The sequence below is a fragment of the Grammomys surdaster genome, unplaced genomic scaffold, assembly GCF_004785775.1.
Source record: "Grammomys surdaster isolate TR1022 unplaced genomic scaffold, NIH_TR_1.0 100, whole genome shotgun sequence".
Classification (NCBI taxonomy): domain Eukaryota; kingdom Metazoa; phylum Chordata; class Mammalia; order Rodentia; family Muridae; genus Grammomys; species Grammomys surdaster.
In genome coordinates, this window is record NW_021604579.1 from 2,064,343 (window position 1) to 2,073,740 (window position 9,398).

Consider the following 9,398-nt stretch of genomic DNA (forward strand, 5'->3'; position numbering starts at 1 on the left):
GGGCTGCTGGCCCGGAGGCAGGTGGCAGCCAGGTGGACAGCAGAGAAAGCAGGAATCCAAAGGTGTGAGCTGGGAAACGGGGCCATGTCAGGAAGCCAACTGTGGGCTGCTGTCCTCCTCCTCCTGCTGCTGCAGAGTGCACAGGGTGTCTACATCAAGGTGAGACCCCGGCCAGCCTACCTTTTACCTGCAGGACTTGGGCTCAGCCCAGTAGCCAGACTGAGACACCTGCTGGGTTGGGGGTGCAAGAGTGTCAACAGCCACAGTGATAGACGTGATGAGGGCAGCAGGCTTAGTCCACTCTGCTCTCCTTGGAAGTCTGCACAGCCACAGTGTGGAAGGGACCCTAGAGGAGCCTAGAGGGAAATGCTATGGTTCCCTTCCCTGTGCTCACCCACATGGGCAAGTCACAGGATGGTTTCCCTGGTAGGGAACCTTTGTGCTCACTGAAGGGTAAATGGTGCCAGGCCCAGGCGAACATGTTCTAGGCAGAGCAAAGGCCAGGAAAGGGGAACATGGACTTCAGTGTCCTTCCAGGGAGTGTTAGGTGGGTGGGGCATGGAATCAGTCTTGGCTGCTATGTGGTCGGATGCTTCTGGTCTCCCTAAACCTGGGTGACTATAGACTAGCATCTGTATCAAGCAGGGTTTCCAGGAGGAGAATATGAGTCTGGGAGGGGTTGAGAGAATCAGTCTCAATAGAGTGAGCTTCACCAGGCCAGTGCAGAGAGAGGACCTGTTACCTGACCCGTCTGAGGCCAGGCTTCCACAGGGGAAGGTCGGGTCAGATGGGAAAGAGACAGACAGATGGATGGAGGCAAAGATAGGATTTGAACACACAAGGGTCTTCCTGTGTCTAATGCCCATACGCTGACCTACAGAGCTCCGGAGCCTTTTGTGAGCAGCCTGGGACAGAAGGCGTACATGCTGTTGGCAGATCTCAATGCAATATTCTGCTTTCCTCCTCACAAGCTGCTTTCCCACTGTGGCCTGGACTCTTCGTGAGCACAGAGAATATCCTGGAGACTCACGGGACCCTGATGAGCCTAGTCCCATGGCACTGCCTGCTCCTAGCCAGGGCCTGATGACCCCTCACCCTCTTCTCCCCAGTACCGTGGCTTCCAAGTCCAGCTGGAATCAGTGAAGAAGCTGAGTGAGTTGGAGGAGAAGCAGATGCCCAACCCCCAGCTACGGAAAAGTGGCCTCCTCCCTGATGTGTGCCATAACCCAGCCTTGCCCCTGGACCTCCAACCTGTTTGTGCCTCCCAGGAAGCTGCCAGCACCTTCAAGGCCTTGAGTAAGGATATCCACCCTCAGATCTTCCTGCTCCTCTCTCTACACCCTCCCCTACTTCTCCACTGCCCGTTATTTCTCTTAAGCAACCCAGTGGCTGTGGACAGGGTGCTTAGAGGGTTACAGCTCTTGACCGCCCCAGATCTACCCGAGTCTGGGCACATTGAGTCAGGTAGAAAAGAACTCCATGGTCCTGAGAAGTTTCTCAAAGACTTCACAAGTTGGTGGGGAAGGGCTCTGGGAAGAGACAGACGTGATTCCAGGAGACACATGCATCGCATACATCTGGTGCGATCGGGCTTGGAATGGCTCCCTGGGAGGTGACAGCTAAGCTAAAATGGGAAGGGCGGAGAAGAGCTGGGCACACTGCTGCCATCTGCAAGCATTTGTTGTCCCTGCTCTGGGCAGGCCCTGATCCATCCCTCTTGTCCAGGACCCTTTGAGAGTACCTGAGAGAGGAACCTAGACCCTGGCCACCTTAATCTGAGTCCAGAGCAGAAATTTCTATATGGAACACACAAGTTTCTCTTCCTAGGAGCTCCTCTCTGCAAACTGGATGACAGCATCCATGACCACTGACCCCCAGGGTCCGATCTCAACTAATCTGCCTTCTTCCTGCGCAGGGACCATCGCTACTGACGAATGTGAGCTGTGTATAAATGTTGCCTGTACGGGTTGCTGATGAAATGACTCTGGGTGTCTTAAGCCCACTCCAGACACCTCCCTCCACAACAGCCTACCCTGTCCATACTTAGGTACCGTTGAAGTAATCGCCATCCTCCCAGTATAAATGGATCCACAGTAAGGCAATATGAACCACAGAGCTGCCATATTTGCCCCCCAGACAGCTGCACCTGAATAAAGATGTTACCCACAAAACCAAGTGTCCGTGTGCTCATTTCTGTGCTCTGGGTGGGGCATCTTACGAAGCTGGATGAGAAGCAAAGGCAGGCCATGCTGAACATAGGAATTCCCCACCCATAGTTCCACACCCAAGGAATTGACTCATGGTGCCCACGTCCCGGGTGAGGGAGCCTAGGGTAGCCCAGACTCAGAGGGCCTTCTCTCCTGGAGTAACTCAGGGATTTCCAGCTCGGGGACCAGAACTCTTGACAGAGAATAGTGGGGAATAGGTAAAGGTATGTTTGGGATGGGATGCCATCAACAAGTCCAGTGACAGTCAGATGACTTTGCTCTCCACAGTCCAATGACACTCTCCTCTTTACAGAGTGTCCACTTTTTGCGTTCTAGAGCCATACAGATTTGGCTCTAGATAATTGGCAAGATAATTCAGAGTTTTCCTTGCTCTGAAGAAGTGAGTAACTCTGCAATAACCAGATTCTTTTATTTATAAAGAATGTCCCTACAGGGTCACAGGCTGGGCAGAATGGCTAGGCAATGTCTTCCCAGGATGATACATCCATGCTCTGGCCACTCTGTCATTGCCTCTACATATCCTTGGCTGTGGATGATGACACCAAAGGCAAGACTCAGTGTGACCACCAGACATCTCTTCTGAGTGATGGGAACACAGCCCCCTGTCAGGTTAATGGGACATACTCCCAGATGGTGTCTCCTCCCCAGAAGATTACTTACAGAACACAAGGCTGTGGCTGCTGCTCTGTTGTAGACTGAGCCATGAAAGGTGGAGCCCAAGGCTGAGGCCTTTACTCCAGTCAGGACTTGTCCTGGAAATTCCCGGCATGGGGTTTCCCACAGGGCAGGCTTACTACTTGGCCTTTGACCTGGGCACCTGGGAGGGAGGAAGGCTGGGTGTGAAGGGCCAGCTGAGTACACAGACAGCTGACAGACCCTGCTGCTCCACTCTGCTCCTCTCCTCACTCCCTGGCTCCTGCCTCAGGTCTCTGCCAGGGGAACCGGGTAGCCTGATTGTGTCTCTTTCCCTGCTGTGTGCCACCATGCCATCCCTCAAGTCTGACTTGAGTTCAGACATCATCTGTGTGCATTTACCATTTATCCTCTTCAGGGGCTGTGTTCCTACCAACTCAGGGAACTGCTACTGGAGAATCACCTAGAGCCTTCACTGCTGCAAACACACACGCATGCGTGCACACGCACACGTGCGGGCATCACAGCAGGAAATGTAACAAGCACCCTGTGTTCCTGGGGTTTAATCTTTTTCCTTCAGGAAGTAGTCAATTACTCCCATAACGGTCACACCATTTCTCTCCTCCATCCCTTCCTGCTCCTCCTCATTTCTTCTTCCTCTGCCTCCTCCCCTCTCCCTCCTCCCCAGTCCCTGGCAGCCACTCTTCTCTTTGCATGACTCAGTTGAATCTTTTCTAGATTCCAATTCTAAGTGAGGCTGTGCAGCACCTGTCTTCCTGTTCCTGGCTTATTTCATCAGTACAACACGTGTTTTGCCATTGTCACAGGTGACAGGATTCCCTTCTGTTTGAGGTTAAGTGGTATTCCACTGTGTGTGTAGCGTGTCTTCTATATTGCAAGCCTTGGCTGTTGAGAACAGTGCTAAACATGGCAATGAGAATGATTTTACAGTGTATGGATTTCATGTCTTTGGGCTACAAACTCAGAAGTGGAACTACTGAGTTAATTGCAGTTCTCATTATTTCGGGAAGAGGAATCTCTATACTCCTGTCCCCATAGACGGCCATTTGTTTGCTTTTTTTTTTTTTTTTTTTTTTGGTTTTTTTGAGACAGGGTTTCTCTGTGTAGCCCTGGCTGTCCTGGAACTCACTCTGTAGACCAGGCTGGCCTCGAACTCAGAAATCCGCCTGCCTCTGCCTCCCAAGTGCTGGGATTAAAGGCGTGCACCACCACTGCCCGGCGTTTGTTTATTTTTAAGATAGAGTCTCACGTACCCCAAGCTAGCTTCTAACTCATTACATCCTGATTTTCTGTTTCCCCCTGCCTCCGACTTCCAGGAATGGGATTATAACCATCTACCATCATGGCCAGTTTATGCAGTGTTGACTACTGAGCCCAGGACTTCACGCATGCTAGCTGAGAATTCTCCAGGCTGAGCCACACCTTCCGTCTGGCTACACTAATGTCACTCCGCCTTTGCGCCACATCCTTTCTAACGCTATCATTATCCTGTATTTTTTGTAGATATGTTTATTTTATAATGTATGAGTGTTTTGCCTGCATATATGTATGAGCACCTGGTGCATGCCTGGTGACCTTGGAGGTCAGAAGAGGGAGTCGGGTCCCCTGGAACTGGAGTTAACAATGGTTGTGAGCTGCCACGTGGTGCTGAGAACCAAGCCTAGGTCTTCTGCAAGAGCAGCTGTGTGCTTAACCACTAAACCATCTCTCCATCCCCCATGGTATCCCATGTTTTTAAATGTCCCCATTCTTACCCGCGTGAAGTGATGCACCGTGGCATAACAAGCATCCTTCCCCACGGCTGGTGGCCCCGAGCACCTTCACATGTGTGACATCTGTGCATCGTCTGGGAAAAGTCTCCTGGGGCCTCCCCTGCTTTACAATTTCATCTTTGGTGTTTTGTTTTTCCTTTCTGGATTGTGGAATCTCTTCTGTTTGGAGTGTTGGTCCCTCATGGGATGCACAAGTCACAAATTCTGTCTGACAGTCACCTCTCTGCTCCCTTGGCTGTTTCCTTAGCTGTCTGGAGCTTTTGAGCTTGGTATCCTTCTGTTTGTCTGCTTTTGCTTTGGCCTGTTTGGGGGCTGATGGCCAAGAACAATGACAAGAAAGATCCCTTATCTTCTCTTCCAGTGCACACAGGCTTACGTTTCAGTCTTTACTCCATTTAGAGATGATCTGTATGTGCGTGTGCGTGCGTGCGTGCGTGCGTGGTGAGAGTCTAGTTTCATTCTTTTACATTTAGATATCCAGCTTTACCACTTACTGGTTTAGTACTAGTTTGGAATCCATTTACTACTGCTTATTTGTACTGAGTGTAAGTAATCTGGAGCATGGGTAAGCTCTCAGGGGCAGCATCCCCAGTAGCTATCAGCTACCGATAGATTCTCAGCTGGGGTGGGACTCCATGAACGCTTCCAGAATCCATGCTGACACTTTGGCTGGCTTGATCTAGTGCAGGAATTGTGCATGCCATCCCAGCTGTTGGGAGTTTATGTGTATAACTGTTCTGTCTTGTCTGGCAAATACTGTTTTGCTACAGGTATCGATCCCTTCTGCTTCTTAGTCTCTTCTGTGATGATCTGTGGGCCTTGGCGTGGGGTCTGATAAAGTTTAGCATGCTCTATATTTTCTCTTTCTCTGTACAGTGACTGGCTATTGGTCTCTGTATTAATCATCATCTATTGAGAAATGAAAGAAGTTTCTCTGATGAAGGCTGAGAGATTCACTTGCCTATGGGTATAAAGATAAGAACGTCAGGGGCAGTTTGTTACCATTTCTATTTGGCAAAAAAAAAAAAAAAATAGCATCAGACTGTTTCCCTATGATTTAGTCAGCTATATGGTTTTGGACCCAGTTAACAGGAATGAATTCTCTCTTGTGGAGGAGGCTTTAAATCCAATCGGAGAGTGATTGGTTGTTCCCTTGACATCTGTGTCACTTGCACAGTAGCTCACAGGGCTCGTAGCTGAGCAAACTAATGATAGCTTCTTCCCCTGGTAGTTTGTGTTCCTTTGCTTTCTATAATTTCCCCTCCTGCCTGTTGTCACTACCATTCTGTTTTGATGACATCAGCTTTGTAGTAGACGTTGAGAGAAGACAGTGTGCCTATTAGTTACATTTCTCTCACTGTGACAAAATACCATGACCAAAGCTTCTAACGGAAGAAAGTTTTCCAGTTTAAGGTTCCTGAGTGGTGAGAGTTCCTTCGTGGTGAGAGTTCCTTCGTGGTGAAGAGAGGCATGGCATTGTAGCAGGACGATGAGAACTCACATCCTTCATTATAACCAGAGAAGGAAAATCGTAGGACAAGGACATAAGTGGCAAAGCCCTCCCCCGGTGACATACTTCCTCCAACAAGGCCACACCTCCTAAATCTTCCCAAACAGTGCCACTAAGTGGGACCTACTGTTTGAATGCCCAAGACTATGGGTGACATTTCCCATTTAATCTATTAGTGTGATGAGCCTGGCTTTGTTCATCTTGCTTAAGGTTGATCTGGCTAGAACTGGGACATGGCTCCGTTGGTAGAGTGCTTGCCTAGCATGCACAGGGCTCTGGGTTTGCCACACAGTGTCACATAAACTAGACATGGGAGCTCACACCTATAATCCTGGCAGGAGGGTCCTAAGTTCAAGGTCATGTTCACCCATGTAATTAGTTCTAGGCCAGCCTGAGTATTCAAGTCTTGTGTAAATTCATATGAACTTTAAGATTTTTTTTCTATTTCTGTAAAGAATATCTCTGAAACTTGGATAAGGGTTGCATTGACTCCATAGACCACCTTGGGTACTATGGGCATTCTAATATTGTTTTTCTAATTCATGAGCAAATAAGATGCCTTTCGATTTTTCTCATTAATATTTTTCTTAGTATATAATTCCTTCACTTCCTATCTTAAATTATTTCATAGTTCCCGTTGTTGTTTTGGCCCTATTGTGAAAGGAGTTTTCTTGATTTTGTGTTCTGAGGAGCTTATTGTTAATGTGGAGACATGATAGTGACTTTTGAGTATTAATTCTGTATCTTGAAGCTTCCTGGGTTGCCTATTAGTTATAATGAATTTTTTAGGTAAGCTCCTTGGAGTTTTATATTTAAGATTGTGTCATCAGCAAACAGAGATATTTATATTTCTCACTGTCTGAGTTGGGGGCTTTTGTTTTCTTGTTTAATTGTTGTGGCTAGAACTTTCAGCACCATGTCAATGACAAGTACACCACACTCACATGGTGTATGTACACGCATGCAGACATTCACACATAATAAATCAACATCTGGGTCAAGAAAAAGGATGCCCCTCTTGCTACTTTTATCTTATTTTATCATTTATTTTTGATTTCGGTCATTTTGCGTGTATGGGTGTCTTGTCTGCATGTATGTCTGTGCACAGCAAGTGTGCACTACCTTCTGGAAGCAGAAAAGGCCGTCAGCCCACCTTTGACTTTTTCCATCTCAATTTCTTTTATTTCTGCCCCGATCTTTATTATTTCCTTCTACAAAATTTGGACATAGTTGGTTCTTTCCTTCACCCCCCCCCCCGAGTGTGATGTCGGGTTGGTAAGTTGAAATGCTCTTTTCCCACATGCCCTTGTTGTGCGCTTGCCGCTGAGCTGCCACCACTGTGCCCACCAGAGCTGGCACGCACACTTTCATCTTCTATGCTGTGGCAGATTTCAGCTTTCCTTCTTATTTCTGATTGCCCCGGGGGGGTCGTGAAGCTTTGAGAACATTTTCAGGGGGCTGGAGAGATGGCTCAATGTTAAGAGCACTTGTTGCTTTTGCAAAGTACCCAGGCTCAGTTCCAGCACCCATGGAGTGGCTCACAACCATTCATAACTCCAGTTATAGGGACCCACACTCTCCTCTGGCCTCCAAGGGCACCAAGCATGTATGCATGCACATACATATATGGAGGAAAACACTAATACATATTAAAATTAAAATAAATCTTAAATTTAAAAAAGAACTCTTTAGCATCACTGTGTACAATCTTCACTCAACATTAGAAAGGAGACTCTTCTCTTGTTGGTTTGTTTGTGAGGTAGAGTTTCAGGCTAGTTGTTGAGGATGACTTTAAATTCCTGGTTCTGTAGCCTCCACTTCCCATGTCCTGGGATCACAAGTGGCACCGTGCCTGGTCAAAGTAGTTCTTATGATCTTCATTTTGCAGACATGGAAACTGAGTCTCACCATCCAAAGTCACACTCAATGAACCTGGCTCCAGAGCTGAAGCATTACGTGACTCTATCCACCACACAGTTCATCAAATCTCCCAGCAACCCTGGGAGGAAGCTGTGGACCAAGCCCGTTTTCAGACAAGGAAGTCAAGCCTCAGAGGGAGGGGCAAGGCTCCTAAGAGTCAGGCTGAAGCCTACCCAATCCTGTCTGCTTCCCAAGCTCCACACTGTGCAGACAGTACTACCCTGGTGCCTCTGTGTTCCCACCGTCCCTACCTTCTGGAATTTTCTCTTCTTGTCTACATCAGATTGGCTTTGAAATGCACCTATTCCAATGCAGATCCCAGAATAATAAAAAGGCCTTCCTCCTTTACAACGCTTCCTAGCTATAGCCAAAAGAGGGTATCCAGATCACAGGAAGTCTGTCTGAACACCACCATACCCCCTCATTATGGCACTTCCCCATGAGCCACTCCCCCAGAATAGACCCCAGGAGCCGCCTTTCTCTGCCCTCTATATCCTTACTGACTAGCCTCACGCCTGTGCTGGAGATGGTCGCCTCCAGCCTGACCCTTGATTTTCTTTCTTCTCTTTAAAAACCATTTAAAGAATCCCTCTATTGTTACAGAGAAGGAAATTAAGGAACAGAGAAGGGAAGTGGTTTTCTTAACATCACACAGGATGTGGAAGATCAGGGGCTGGGACCTGGAGGTCTGGCTTTTCCTCTCACACTGTTGTTTTTTGAGCAGGCATCACTGGGGATAGAGTTACCCCTGAGCAGTGTTGGAACAATCTTCCTCCTGCACAGAAGTTATCAGCAGGGTACCTAGGGCTGTGCAAGAGGTACAGGTGATCATAGGACACAAGCATTCTTCTCAGGGAAGATCAGGAAAGGCCATGGGGAGAGCGGCCATGGGGCCTGGGTTGGTAACCTGACTAGGCATGCAGAAAGGCAGCCGGTGGAGAGGACAGGACAGGAATGCTTGCTTTGAACGGGATCATAGAAAGGGCAGAAGACAGCACCATTGGTCTGAAGGAGCCAGATCCTGAGTGGTGGGTCAAAGGCCTGTGAGTATGGGACACCCAAATCAGCTCTGACAAATTCCTGTCCTCACATGTGGCTTAGCAGCAGCTTGGTGACTCCAGGAGATATGTGAGAAAAGCTAGAACTCTGCCCTCTCTGGTGGATCCTGGTACCTGTGTGTGGTGATGGTCTCAAGGTTGGAGGAACTTGGCAAGGCAGTGGAACCTTCTACTTGGGACACTGAACCCCATGGTTCTGAGGGCAGGTGGGTGTTCACGGCACTGAGGGAGCACTAGACAACGAAGGCACCACGCA

The 9,398-nt window shown here is 48.4% G+C and overlaps 1 protein-coding gene across 1 annotated transcript; it reads left to right on the top strand.

Annotated features, from left to right (window-relative positions):
- On the top strand, window positions 1-2,171 carry Guca2b (guanylate cyclase activator 2B). The gene is made up of 3 exons (XM_028788195.1): window positions 1-159; window positions 1,110-1,296; window positions 1,916-2,171. Exons 1-3 carry the CDS (start codon window positions 85-87, stop codon window positions 1,972-1,974), a joined length of 321 nt encoding a protein of 106 aa, XP_028644028.1. The 5' UTR covers window positions 1-84; the 3' UTR covers window positions 1,975-2,171.
- The last annotated feature ends 7,227 nt before the right edge of the window (window positions 2,172-9,398 follow it).